The sequence below is a fragment of the Microcebus murinus genome, chromosome 11 (assembly GCF_040939455.1).
Source record: "Microcebus murinus isolate Inina chromosome 11, M.murinus_Inina_mat1.0, whole genome shotgun sequence".
In the NCBI taxonomy this organism is placed as follows: Eukaryota; Metazoa; Chordata; class Mammalia; order Primates; family Cheirogaleidae; genus Microcebus; species Microcebus murinus.
The window spans coordinates 37,669,993-37,685,683 of NC_134114.1; the positions used below are offsets into that span (position 1 = coordinate 37,669,993).

At 33.7% G+C, this 15,691-nt stretch overlaps 1 protein-coding gene across 2 annotated transcripts in view; it reads left to right on the forward strand.

The window, feature by feature from the left end:
- NDUFS4 (NADH:ubiquinone oxidoreductase subunit S4) overlaps nt 1–15,691 on the forward strand; it is a 109,651-nt gene that overhangs the window by 50,558 nt on the left and 43,402 nt on the right. For both annotated transcript variants that reach the window (XM_012756749.3, XM_012756748.3), the window contains exon 2: nt 234–312. In XM_012756749.3, coding sequence (XP_012612203.1) covers nt 234–312 — 79 coding nt within the window. The remainder of the gene's footprint in view (nt 1–233; nt 313–15,691) is intronic.

Consider the following 15,691-nt stretch of genomic DNA (forward strand, 5'->3'; position numbering starts at 1 on the left):
TGACATAAAGTGCAGCTTGTTGTGAACTGTCAACTGAGAGTCTGCCAAAAACTCAGCAGACAGAACTAATTGGGGAGAAAAAGGACTTTTGTGCCCTCTTCTCTTTCTTCCCTTCCCTTTTTTTGTTTTTAAATAAGACAGATATTGTTAAAGTAGCTTGTTTATGTAAGATTTGTCTGCCTCTCTTTTCCCCTTGCATGGATCATTTTTTAACTTAAAGTCTTGCACTGCAGGTCGTTGAGCACTTCCCCATGGAGGTTGGCACAGGACCAAACTCAAGACACGCAACTCATAACAGTTGATGAAAAATTGGTAAGGATTTTATAGTACACCCTGCTATGATTCTGCCTTTGGTGTTATTTTTGTACAATACAAAAGTGACTTGAATTTGAATTTCTAGATTATACATGCATTTTAGGAAGAAATATTCATCACAAAAAGATAATGATTGTGTTAAGCATTTCCATTAAAGATACAGACAAACAGATAAGGCAAGAGAAACAATTTGGAAAACTTACATCTATGGCTTAGGTGGACTTGTTTATCTTAAAATTATTTTAGGTCTGCCTACTGACATTGCTGTCATTATGGTCTAGGATACATCATCTTTCACCTAGATTGCTGTAGTAGTCTCTTAATTGATCTCTGCAGACTCTTTAATCTTGCTCTGATTCATTTTCCACAGGATAGCCAGAATAGTCTTTAAAAATGCTAGTTTTCTCACTCTCTTGTATAAAATCCTTTGGTGTTTCTTATTGCCCTTAGAGTAAACATTAAAATCCTTTCATCATCTTTGAGGTCTTGCATGATTTACCTCCTGCCTTCCTCTGTAAGATTATCTTATACCACTGTGTTTTATATTCTGTGCTCCAGTCACGCCAAGCCTGAAGTTGCTGTCTTTTTCCTGCTTCAGGGCATTCAGAGTTTCTGTTCACTCTAACTGGATGCCTTTTACCAACCCCTAGGTCTTCATCAGTCAACATCTACTTATTCTTCAAATGTTAATCAAATACCACTTGCGTAGTCAATTATAAAAGAAATGAGGCAGTTATGTGTGTATGTGAGGAGGAAGATTTTCACATTGCTTGTGTGTGTTAATTAATGAGTATACCATTATTCTAATTTTTCCTAGGACTATCTCTTTTAAGCCCCAGAGGTTCTTGTTCCAGTATTATGGTTTATTCTCTATAAAACAACTCTTTTAAGTTCTCTTCTTTCTAGTTTGACAAATGAGTGAGCCAGCCCATAATATGTTGCTCTAAACAAAGTGCTAAGAAGCATACCAGAGAGGTATACAAACTAGTTTAGTTTGATGTTTTTAATTATATGTCATAAAACCAGTTGTATACCTTTGGTGAATTTTGTTGCCCTGTATAGATTTTCCTCAGCTTTGTTATATCTTTCTTGAAGTATAGTCATCCCTCAATATCTGTAGGGAGATTGTTTCCAGGACTCCCCTTGGATACCAGAATCCACAGATGTTCAAGTCCTTTATATAAAATGGGATAGTATTTGCACATAACTATGCATATGCTCTCATATACTTTAAATCATCTTTAGATTATCATTCTTCAGCTATGAGTGCACTAAGAACCTACATTTCAGACTGAAACCTGACATATTCATAGCCAAAATTAAAATACAGGTCTTTCTTAATCCACAGCCTCTTTCTCATGTTACCTCAGAATAATCTGAGGGATAGAACAAGAAGTGACTAGACAATGTGATGGCTAAACAGGTTCTAGAGGCCTGTGTTTCAGTCATATCTCTATCAATACCTCCTAATGTATACTTCAGTACATTAGTTCCCTAAGTCTCAGGATTTGTGTTATGAAGTGAAATCATAATATAAAATCTTTTAAAATAGATTATTATGAAAATAAAATGCAAAACCAAAACAACTTGGTAAAGAGTAAGTTATCAATTTGCTAGTTTTCATTATTGTTATTTCATACTCTTTTCTCCAAGCTATGTCATTGCATAATTTAAAATTGCTGTCATCCAGATATCAGAAGTTTCCATCATCAGATGTCCTGGTTTTGTTAGGTGGATAGCGAGGGATTCTGGGTCTCCTAGGAACAAAAATGAGTGCTGTGGCCCCTGTCTTGGTCCTGCTCCACCCTAATCCTCTCCTGAGCGACTGCCATACCTGGGGGAGAAGGGAATACCCCATGAATCGGCCAGTCATAACTTAGTGCGCCAGCTACAAAAGGATGAGGAGGACTTTTTAGCCCGCGGTCTAAGCAGCATAGGTACCACAGAGTCCGGAAATTGACCTAGAACAACCCTCATATGTAGTAATGCAACTCCCAACTGTCCAGTCAAAGTGGTTCCCTGGTGACGTCTGAGCCACTAGGGCGGTCCCAATCTGGGCACTATAAAACAAGATGCAGACCATAAACAATCCCCCTTTTGCACCCTTCCTTTTGCTCTCCCTTTGCTGCGACAATGTGTCCGGTTGTCATCTGTGGTGTATGTATCATGCTCTGTAAACCGGCATCTTGCTCTTGTGCTATAATCCTATCTTTCTCTCCTCAATAAATCTCATTTTCATGCTTGCCTTAAGAAAAAAAAATCAGTATGGTATTCCAGCTGAAATCAATTGATGCCTTATGTATAATTTTTCATAGCTGTTGAAGTAATATTTAATATGGATAACTGAAACCCATATGTAATTCTCATGCCTGAGTTATAGCAATTCATTTAGATTTATATTCAAATTAAAGTATTAAATAATCCAGTAGGTGACATAATGCTGATAGGGTTTCATATCTTCTTATTTCCACACACCCTGTAATGGTGGGTTCAATAAGTAGCATAATGACAAGACCAGGGGCTCAAAGGGGCACTTCCAGAAATACTGAATAATTGGAGTTGCTTATATTTGCATTTTGAACAAAAATGATTTTAAAATATATATATCAACATTAATGATAAAGATGTTTCAAAATGTGAAGTAAATCCATGTATTTTAAAAGATGTAGAGATAGCATTTTAATGTCAATATTATTATAATGTAAACTAGTTTATTAGATTAGTATACCATTTTTGTTAACTACCCAACATTAGATAACTGTTACATTTGTAAATTAGTATAAGTGATACCTTTTAAAACCTAGGGCTTAAGCAAATAGACTATACTTAGTTGGGGATCTATTTTAGTGGTTATTTCCAGTTTTATAAAATGGATCCTGGAGGTCTAAAACCAGAGGATAACATTAGATGTTACCTAGTGATATTACTGAATTCATTTATTTTTCATTTTAAAAATTGACCTTTTGTTTAAGAGAAGTCTTATGTCGGGATCCAATAAGTAACAAAATAAATAAAAGCTAGACTACTAGAGGGTGAAGGTTGGGGGTAGGACATGAGGGAAGACTTGTAAGCCTTTCCCAGAGGAGCCTTCTGTGGGGACTTCGTGGAGTGAGATTTGGAAAGATAGTTTAATCTTTTGCTCTTTTTTACTAGACTGTGCAACTGGACATCCAACTTCTATTTTAATAATTTTCACTTAACTCATTTCTTTGTGGGGCTGCTTTTTATATTACTGATCAGCTATAATTAGAAAGTTGTTTCTTAGGGAGAAAGAACAGTCTTTTCAAGAAATGATGATGGAACAATTGTATATTTATATACAAAAAACCCACAAACTTCCATCTATACCTCATACTATACACAAAAGTTAGCCCCAAAGTTCTAAACATAAACTCATGATTCTAAATTTAAAACCAAAAAATATATTAATAAAATTTCAAGAAAATGTAGGAGAAAATTTTTATAACTTTGGGTTAGGCAAATATTTTTTAGATACAATACCAAAAGCATGATTCGTTTTGTTTTGTTTTGTTTTGTTTTTGGAGACAGAGTCTTACTTTGTCACCCAGGGTAGAATTCAGCAGCTTCATCATAGCTCACTGCAACCTCAAACTCATTGTAACCTCAAACTCCTGGGTTTAAGTGATCCTCATGTCTCAGCCTCCTGAGTAGCTGGGACTACAGGTACACGCCACTACACGTGGCTAATTTTTCCTATTTTTGGTAGAGATGGGATCTCGCTCTTCTCAGGCTGGTCTTGAACTCCTGAGCTCAAATGACCCTCCTGCCTTGGCCTCCCAGAGTGGTATGATTACAGGCATGAGCCACCACGCCCGGCTCATTTTAAAAAACATTATAAAATTGGACTTTCTTACAATTAAAAACTTTTCTCTGAAGGACATTGTTAGGAAAATGAAAAGACAAGCCACAGATAGGGAGAAAATATTTGCAAAACACATATCTGATAAAGGAAATGTATCCAAAAAATGTAAACAACACTTATAAAGAAACCAGGCTCAAAAGGCTACAAACTGTAATTCCATTTATTTTACATTCTAGAATAGGCAAAACTCTAACGATAGGAAATTGATCAGTAGTTGTCAGGATTGGATGGAGGAGGATGGGTTAACTATAAAGGCATATGAGGAAATTTTGGAGGGTGATTCTTTTGTCAAAATCCATATTTGTTTGTATTCATTTGTGAAAGAAAAACCATAGAACTATATACTAAAAGGGACAAATTTTACTGTTTATAAGTTATAGCTCAATTTTTCACGAGGAAAAAAGGTTATTTCTTAATTTGGTGTTACGTCTATCTGTTAGTTCAAAGTCTGCCCTAATAATATACAGGGCATGCCATTTTCTACATGATAGCCTTCTGTATATTTGAAACCACCATTTGGTCACTTGAATCAGTGATTCTCAAAGGGTGGTCTGCAGTGGTGCCCAAGACCTTTTTAGGAGGTGCACAAAGTCAAACTATTTTTATAATTATTATATTTATATTTGTAATTATTATTCTTTATTTACGTTACTCATTGTGTTGACATTTACACTGATAGTACAAAACAATTGTGGTAAAGCTGTTGGCATTTAGCACAAATCAAAGCAGTGGGCCCAAACTGTGTTACTAGTCAATGTAGCTTTCACTTCCTTGCAGTCACGGATTAAAAAAGAAAAATTAGTTTTACTTAATGTCCTTAATGAAGCAGTGAAAATTTTTAATTTTAAAAAATCTCAACCCTGTGTACATATCTTTTCATGTTTCATGTAGTGGAATGGAAGTATGCATAACACACTTCTACATACCAAAGTATAATGATTGTTTTTTAAAAAGTACTTGTATGGTTGAGTTGCTGTTGCAAACTGAAAATTAACCACTTTTTTCATGGTACAGCTTTTAACTGAAAAGACAGTAACAGATGAGAAACTATGGTTGTTTAGTTTTTGGTACATGGCAGACATTTTCTTGAAAGTGAACTTGTTACTTCAAGGAAGTATTGTCCATGATAAACTAATGCTTTCAAAAGAAAGTTAGAATAGTTATATAACTTGATTCTGCCACTGATATGTTTGAACCTGATGTCTTTCTGGTACTTAAAGTCTGTTCTAATGCAATTGGTAATGAATTTAACAAATGGGACTTTTTTGATTTTTCTGCATTAAATATGTTAACATTTGGAAGATCTGCATACCTCTGTGAAGCAGTATTTTCCACATGACCAAAGCATGATATCATAAAATCATGTATGAGTAAAAGTTTCATGTAAAGTGCAAGATAGAATAGTATATTTTAATGTAGTCAAGTATGAAAATATGAAGACTATTAAAATATTGCTCCTTTTTCTAACTACATATCTGTATGAGAATGAATTTTCTTCATATATTGCCATAACAATAACCAACACAGCAGTGTAAATGCAAGAACAGATGAATTCAGCAGTCTTCTATTAAGTTATACATTAAAGGATTTTATAAAATACAAAAGTGCCACTCTTCTGACTTTTTAGTTTTTGGAAATACAGTTTTTATTAATTAAAACATTTTTATTATATAACTGGTTTATTATTTTAAATTAAGCTCACATTTAATTTTTTGCCATTTTAATTTATTGTATGGTAAATATCTATAGATATACAGGCATACTTCAGAGATATTGCAGGTTCAGTTTCAGACTACTGCAATAAAGTGAATATTGCAATAAAGCATGTCACACAAATTTTGGGGGTTTCCCAGTGCAAACAAAAGTTATGTTTCCACTATACTGTAGTCTATTAAGTATACAATAGCATTATGTCTAAAAATATGTACATACCTTAATTTAAAAATACTGCTAAAAATTGCTAATGATCATCTGAGCCTTCAATAAGTCATTATATTTTTGCTGGTGGAGAGTCTTATCTCTGTGTTGGCTGTTGACTGATCAAGGTGGTGGTTGCTGAAAGTTGGTGTGGCTGTGGCAATTTCTAAAACAACGAGTTTTACCACATTGATTGACTCTTCCTTTCATGAAAGATTTTGGTCACATGCAATGTTGTTTGATAACATTTTACCCACAGTAGAATTTTTTTCACAATTGGAGTCGGTACCCTCTGCCACTGCTGTGTCAACTAAGTTTACGGAATATTCTAAATCGTTTGTTGTCATTTCAGCAATACTCATAGCATCTTCGCCAGTAGTCATTCCCATCTTAAGAAACCACTTACTTTGCTCATCCACGAGAAGCAGCTTCTCATTTGTTCCAGTTTTAGCATGAGATTGAAGCGATTCAGTCACATCTTCAGGCTGTGCTTCTAATTCTAGTTCTCTTGCTATTTCTACCACATGGGCAGTTACTTCCTGGAACCAAGTCTTGAACCTCTCAAAGTCATCCATGAGGATTAGAATCACTTCTTCCAAACTCCTGTTAATGTTGCTATTTTGACTGCCTCCCATGAATCAATGAATGTTCTCATCAACATCCAGAATAGTGAATCCTTTCCACAAGATTTTCAATTTACTTTGCCCAGATCCATCAGAGGAATCTCTGTCTATGGCAGCTAGATAGCTTTATAAAATATATTTCTTAAATGAGAAGACTTCAAAGACAGAATTACTTTATACATGGGCTACAGAATGGATGACATGTTTGTAGACACAAAAATAACTTTATCTTCTTGCATATCTCCATCAGAGCTCTTGGGTTCCCAGGTGGATTGTCAGTGAGTAGTAATATTTTGAAAGGAATTTTTTTTTGGGGGGGGGTGGGACACAGGTCTCAACAGTGGGCTTAACATATATATTCAATATTATAGTACACCATGTTGAAAACAGATGTGTTGTCATCTTGGTTTTGTTGCCTATTTATAGAGCAGAGGCAGAGTTTAGCATAGTTTAGCATAGAGGCAGAGCTTTAGCATAGTTCTTAAGGGCCCTAGGATTTTCAAAATGTTCAGTGAGCATTGGCTTCCACTTGAAGTCACCAGCTGCATTAGCCCCTAACAAGAGAAGAGTCAGTCTGTCCTTTGAAGCTTTGGAGTCAGGTATTGACTTCTGTCTAGCTATGAAATTCCTAGATCAGCAGTCCCCAACCTTTTTGGCACCAGGGACCAATTTCACAGAAGACAGTTTTTTTCATAGACCGGGGGATGAGGGGCTGAGGTACAGTGGATTGGGGGGCAGTGGTGTGCGCCCGTTTCCTAACAGACCACAGACCGGTACAGGTCACAGCCCACGAGTTGAGGACCGTAGTCCTAGATGGCATCATCTTCCAAGATAAGGCTGTTTCATCTACACTGAAAATCTGTTGTCTGTTTGGTGTGCCACCTTTATCAGTTATCTTAGTGAGATCTTTTGGATAACTTGTTGCAGCTTCTATTAAATACATCAGCACTTGCTGCTTCATCTTTCTGTTAGAGACAGCTTCTTTCCTTAAATGTCATGAACCCACCTTTGCCAGCTTCCAGTTTTTCTTCTGCAGCCTCCTCCCTTCTCTCAGACGTCATAGAATTGAAGAGAATTAGGGCCTTGCTCTAGGTTAGGCTTTGGCTTAAGGGAATGTTGTGGCTGGTTTGAGAGTCTGTCCAGATCACTGAAACTTTCTCTATATTAGCAATAGGGCTGTTGAGCTTTCTTGTCATTCATGCCTTCATGGGAATAGCATTTTTAATGTCCTTCAAGAACTTTTCCTTTGCATTCACAATTTGGCTAACTGTTGGTTGCAAGAGGCCTAAGTTTAGGCCTTGTTTTGGCTTTCAGCGTGCCTTCCTCACTAAGCTTGATCATGTCTAGTTTTTGATTTAAAGTCAGAGATATGGGACTCTTCTTCCTTTCACTGGAACCATTAAAGGTCATTGTAGGGTTATTAGTTGGCCTACTTTCAATATTGTTGTGTCTCAGGGTGTAGGGAGGCCTGAGGGTAGAGAGTGGGAGAGGGACAGGAAATGACTGGTCAGAGGAGCAGTCAGAACACATGCTTTTATAGATTAAGTTTGCAGTCCCTTATGGATGTGGTTTGTAGTGCCCCAAAACAATTACAATAGTAATGTCAATGATCACTGATGACTATTACAGATACGATAATAATGAAAATTTTCAAATATTGGGAGAATTACCAAAATGTGACACCGATTAACAAAGTGAGCACATGCTTTTGGAAAATGGCACTGATAGACTTGCTCAACAAAGGGTTGCCACATACCTTTAATCTGTAAAAATCATAATTATCTGTGAAATACAATAAAGCAAGGCGTGATCAAATGGGGTATGCCTGTATTAATATAAACACACTCTCATTGGAGTTCTAGTAAATTTTTTTTTTTTTTGAGTTCTAGTAATTTTTAAAAGCATAAAAGAGTCCTGAGACCAAAAAGTTTGAGTCATTTTCCTATGTCTTCTCTTTTCTGGGTTAAACATCCCCAGGGCTTTTATTTATCTTACTGAGTTCCAGGTAATTAATTATCTTAATTACTCTCCAGTTTGACTGCATCTCTTTTAAAATGTTGTTGCCAGGATTTTTCATACTACAGATATGGTACAGGTTGCGATGGGGATTATTGCCTTTATTCCTTTTAATCACAACAGTTCTAATAAGGCAACTTTAAATTTTAAATCTCATGCTTCTTATGTGGTTTTCATGGAGAGCTAAAATCTCAGATTCTTTTTTATTTGTACTGTTATCAAGTCATGTTTCTTTTTCTCCATCTTGAGTATCTTTATTATCTTTAACTTTCAGATTCACTCAAAGAACATGTTACCAAGTAAAGCTTAATTTTGTTTTTTTACTATTGCATGTTATAGACAGAATTTAATATATAGGATAAAATAGATTAAAGGAATTTTCATAGTACTTTGTGGATGTCAGTTCAAAGAAAAAATTGTTTTTTTCTGGACATCAGTTGTATATTGATAGCATGTATGCTATCCTTTTTTAGCCATAGAATGTAGAGGGGAACAGTCTAATACATTATAGTGCAAAGAATCCCATTTTCTCGTTTTGGAGCTGTATACAATGTTGACATTGTTAGACAATGAATGTTCAGAAAATAAAGTTGTAATAATTCCTTTATTATTGTTAATTTAGAATTTAACATTAGAGTACGTGGTAATTTTCTAACTAGTCAATGTTAAGAATGTCTTCTCTTCATTGTGCACGAACTGCTAACCTTTTTGCTTACTCTTGGAGCTAATAAGAGTTTAAATATCGAAAAGGCAGATGATAGCATCTTAAAACAATTGTGTAAACTTATATTTAATGTTTAAAAAAACTTTTTGTGGGTTGTAGCATCATTATTTCCAAATATGTGATACTTCCTATGGATAACAAGGAAAACTTACAAATGGTTGTTTGCTTGGCCCTTGGTTTTTGTTGCAGGAGGAGCTGTGCCATGGAGGTTGGGTGAAGAATGTCTTTGCCTTTGTGCTTTATTAAGAGGGCAACTTTTTTTCCTTTATGCCTCCCCCCACCACAATCTCCTTTCAGTACATTTGATGAATACCCAAGTTTAATGAACATGTTGTCTTTTTTATATACTCTTAGACTATACAAAGGAGAGAAGTTAAATTTGCAGTGCTCTTTAAAGATTTTGAGTATGTGTTTCCCTACAAAACAACCAAAGCATAAATTAGACCTACATAGGTATGCTTTTGATTTGCTTTTTAATCATTTTTATTACCTGTTTTTTACATACTGATTCATTGTTTGTCACAATTGCCTTATGTTAACTATTTACTACTACAGTTAAGATATTAATACAAAAAATAGAAAAATACTCTCAGAAAATGTAAGAACAATTTCAAAATTCAAAATTTTATTAATAAAAATAATACGAAGTAAGCTTTAATAGTTTGGAGATTAGTATATTACTTTTGTATAAATTATATTGGCACCATCTTTCCTTCATTTTTTATTTTATTCCATAAGTACTTACTGAGCAATTACATATGCCAGACACTATGCTTCAGTGCTTATATTGACACTTCAAATTGTTTGTTTTCATTTATGTCCTTAGTTATTTTGTTTAAAAACCATTAAGTACCACCTGTTTTAACTTTTACAAAGGTACTATGGTTAGTTACATAGGCATCCTCAATTTAAATGTATGTGAGAATGGAAACTTCTTATTTAGCAGTATGTAAAACTTAAGTCTTTTGGAGTGTTGTGGAGTGGGGAAGAATAGCTTTTATTACAAGCTTGTTTGAAAAAATTACTTTGTAGTACACTGCTTTTAATGTAAAATCCTACTATGTTAGACATTTTTAGTATTCTCTATTAATATCTTCATTTAAAAATTAGGTGTGCATGTAAAGCAAATAGAATCTGAATGTCGCCAGTTTGTTGTATTTCACTACTTAACAGTCTCTTCCAAATAGCAATAAAAAAGCAGTTAAAGCCTCTGTACTTGCTGATACTTGCAATAAGTAATTACTCCTTGATTAATAAGCACATGGTACTAACAGGTCAGCCGATGAGGTTTTAATATTGCTGTTTTAGAATGTCCCTATAGCAGGAATGGTTATTTAATAGAAAATTTTTTGTCACCGTAATAGTTTTTAAAATTTTTTCATTACTGAAACTTGTTCTAAGAAATTTGTAAAATTGAATAATTTTTGCAAACCTTTAAAAATAGAATAATTGTATTTGCTATATAAGTATTTATTTTATGTTTTTTCTTCCTATGGTACTAAAAGTTTACAGATGAAAGCGTTTTATAAGTCTGCAAATTTGAATTAAAAATTGGTTTTTAAAAGGTGACCTGCACAAAAAGATAAACCTAAGTTAAAGACTTACATTTGCTTTGACTGTTCGCTTTTTTTTTTTTTAAAGAGGTCAGCTTTCTTTTGGTGAGATTACTTTCTTTTGGTGTATGGCAGCGCTATCTCTGTTAGATTATTGGAAGGAATAGTGTCTGCGATTGGAGTTATACAGCCTTCTAGCATCTCAAGTGTCTGTTTTGTCTGGACTTTACTCACGCAGCATTCTTGTGCAAAAATTTCAAGGCTTTAGTCTGGAGCACTGGGTCAAAGGATATGTCTCTTTGAAGGGTAGACAGGAGGTTTTTATGTTTTATTCACTAAGTAGTATTTCATTTTACATCAAAGAATAGTAGCCTTTGAGAACTACCATGGTGGCAGTTTAGCATGTGGGTTTTTTTTTTTAAGACTTTCACTAAATATGGATAATGTTTCTTCAAGTTTTTCAGCCTACAAATACTTATAGTCTTGTACTTAGATGAAACATTTAACATAAAAAGAGATAAAGCATTGACTAAACATAAATGTTAATTTGCAATATATTTTGTTTTAAAAGCAACTAGTTTTTTTACAATGTACTTCCCTGTGTCAGTTTTTACACTACCCTCAAGCTATTGAAAAAAATGGATGAATAGCCTTTAAGTTTGTAGCAATACTGTTGCTTAAAATTCCAAGAAAGAAGTAATGACTAGTGATTTGGGAAGTGTAAATTTTATGGTGACATGGCCATTCTTTAATTGGTCTTTTTTAGTACTATCATGTGTGTATGTGTGTGTGAGAGAGATTGATTTTTAAAAATACCAGACTCAAGTAATGAAAAATATTAATACTTAGTAAAGCTAGAAGAAAAAGTTCTTCTTTCTGTACTTTTTGTGTAGGTTAATCAGTAAATGTGTTATGTACCAATAATATTAATCATATAATAAATGATTGCTGATGTGTTTAGATTATTACATTGCATTTGATAGTCTTAATACATTACACATATAAGTAAACAAATGAACTAATATTAAAATAGTTTGTTTTTATGTTTATGGGTAAAACATGCTCTTAAATTACTGAAAAATTTATGTAAAGAGAAGTTACTTGATCATTTAAAGCAGAAACATTTCTATTCTCAATAATGACCTAAGTTTTAAAGCAACTTTCAGTTAACTCTTTCATGTGTTTAACAATGATGATCATTAACACAAGGCAAATTATTTATCATATACAATTATTGCTAAATAAAATTCTCTAGATAAGTACAGATTTTTTGTTTTTTAAAATATACACCCATTACAGTAAGTTATTTTTGCATATTATCAAGCTATTAATGTATAAAACTTTTTGCGTACCACAAAGGAAGTAAATACTAAAAATAATAGTTTTATATGCAGACAGGAACCATTAAAACTTAAAAAAGAGAATGATCTTTCTATATTTAAATTGTTTAAGGAACAAAAGATCTTTCCTCTACAGTATTCAGCCATGTCTATTATCTGTGATTCTTCAGCAATTAAAGCAGATTTATTTTCCTCTTTGTTCCTACTTGGAATACTTGAACAATGCTGGAGAATTGAACTGACTGGAATGTTTTATCTTTCAAAAGCTTTAAAGTTCTATGTACCAATTAGCAAAATACAGTAAAGGTTTAAACTGTTAATAGCCACAACATCTTTAATGCATAGACCTGTAGTATGCTAGAGCTGTATAACAGTTCTCCATTGTATGTCTCTTTTAAGGAGAGTAACTGTGTCAGTTCTTTTCTTGCTTTACTACCTGCTGTGTATGGAAATTGTGTATAGTACTTGACACTTGCTTTCAAGAATTTAAAATTCTTGCATGTTATTATGTAGGAGCTTTGGCTCAATAAAGCAGAATTAATATTTTGTTTAGATTTTATATTAAGGTTTTTTGGTCATATTTTAGAGATTATATGTGAAAACACATTATCTGTTACTCTTTAATGAATTCAAAGTACATAAACTATATTATTGCCTTGAAAATTGCTTATCAAATTTTTTTACTTAACTGGATATAATTATAAACTAATCATTAGATATATATTAGAGTATGTAAATACCTGTTGCTTTATTTTATATTGTGTTTGAATGTAGATTTTGAGTTTGTTTTGTTTCAGTCTTTTTGGTAGTAGAGAGTATTTTATTGTTAGAGTTACAGCTTTTTTTATCTGGCCAATTTGCCAGATAATTGTAGAACTCAAGAATTCATCCAAGTACCCACCATAAACTTGTTAAAGTCTCATGTCCATCATTTTATAGTAAGTTATCAATGAAAGCTTGGGTAAGAGGATGTAAAGAAATAGAGGAACATCATTTGGTGATAATTTTCTCTTTATATCATGTATCTCAGGGACTAGAACTAGAGCAAAGAAAAGGTGAATACAGACCTCAAAATTTGAGAATAGCCAACTTTGATTCTTTTTCTGTGTTCAGGCTTTCTAATTTTATATGACCTAGTCTCTACTTGGATTCTACTCTTCAAATTGCCATCTGCAAGCTCACAGATATTCGTGTTTTACAAGATGGGGAAGTTTAAAAAACAAGGCAGTGATATGGAAGCTTTACTGTATGCGGTGTGGTATGTCTCCATAAAACTACTTCTTTATTAGGCATACTCTTCTAGAAATGCGTGAATAGGCTTTTTGTTCAGTTGCTGTTTCATGTTTAATACTTTGCTTCTAATAGCCTTCAACAGATTGCATGTTGTTGAGGGTTTTAAAAATTTTAATGCTTATAATAAAATAGACCTGAAAAATAATATTGGCTTTTTCTAAGCAATATATAGGACACAGAGATATACCAAAATATTGGACAGAGAAAGCTAATTGAAATTGAAGAACTGAGGATCTGATTAGTGTACCAATTAGCATGTATTACAATGACTACTGGGTATATATTGTTATAATTCAAATCTATCAATTAAAAGATTTTGAAACCTAATTGGGTAGTTTGAGATTTGACATACAGAGAATTTAAAACAAGGTTCCTGGTTTAGTATGCATTATAACATATCAGACATTCAAATATGGTTGGTATGGTCTGTGCCTTTATTGTTCAGAGATTAACACTCCTATAGGGGTAGTAGTTGTCAACTACGACAATATGTAGTTGTTTGAAGACCATTCAGGAAGTTTTTGTTTTTTGGGTTTTTTTGAGACAGGAGACAGGCTCTCGCTATGTTGCCTGGTGCTCTCTAATTCCTGGACTCAAGCAATCCTCCCACCTCAGTCTCCTGAGTAGCTGGGATTATAGGTATAAGCCAAAATGCCAGGCTTCAAGAGATTTTTCACTTATCTCTTACTTATAATATAAAAGATTACTGTACTTTTTCATCCATTCTTTCAATTATTTTGAGCACCTACTATATACCATACTCTAGGTCCTATGGATATAGCTGTGAACAAGGACAACATCCTTGTCCTTAGAGCTTTTATTTTCATGTGTAAGCATATGCTAACTTTATTAAAAATAATTAAGATACTTTTCATAGGTAATGAATGTTATAGAAAAAAAACAAAACTAGGTGATGGGATAGAGCATAGCTGGGGGTTGGGTGGAATAGGGGTTATTTAAATCAGGCAATCAAGGAAAGCCACTTTGAGATTGTGTGATATATGAACTAAGATATGAATGATGAAAAGAACCAGCTATGTGAAGATCCAAGCTAAGAGCATTTCAGGTAGAGGAAAAAGCTAATGACCAAAAGTATAAACTAGCTGATACTAGTCAAAGAACAGAAGGAAACCTATGATGTAATAAGAAAAGGGGAGAATTACATAAAATGAGGTCAGAGGTATAGGCAGGGGTTGGATCAGGTAAGAAAGCCCTTTAGGCCCATAACAAGAAGTTTGAATTTTAATTATAATAGGAAGCCTTTATAGAGTTTTAAGTGGTCCAATCTGATTTACTGATCAAAAAAGCTGCAGAATTACTTAGCTATTATGGTTAAGGGTCACTTCCAAGCAGCTCAAAGGAAAGGATGAGTTTGTTGCCATTTTTATTTATTCAAATATCCTTTTTGATATTCATGAAATAACTTTTATGGTTTTCATAAAGTTATATTTTCTACATAATGATACAAGTGATTGAATTCTTAACAACTGCTTCTTTTTAAAGGAACCCAATTTTTATCTTTGCATTTTAGATTTTATATATGGTATAACAATGCAGTGATTTTTCTATTAAATCTTTTTAATTTGAAAATTTTTTTTGAAATTATTTTTTGATAAAGGTCATATTGGGATCTAGTGTAATAAACTCATTTCCCTTTTCTAATTCTCCACTCCTATGGCCCTTCCTCCTCCACCTCCCCCCTACAAAGGGAACAAAACATTAATGGAGATTTATCATATAGGTAAAGGAAGAGACGAAGAGAAATTGGCTGAGCTGCTGTCTGCTAGATAGATGGTGACAAACTCCAAATACATTTAAGCACTACACCTGGCTTTAGCCAGTGGCATGGACTGGGTAGTGATAGTTGTCTATTTACATCTTAACTTTGACTCTACTTCTCTGTCTCACCTTTCTCCCTCTTTCTGTTTCTTGAAATTTGTCTCTCTACATACTGTTGGTGTAGCTCTTTCTCTCTGTCTTTGTGACTCTCCCTCTTTTGCTGACTATGTAGCTGAAGGTCATCTCTC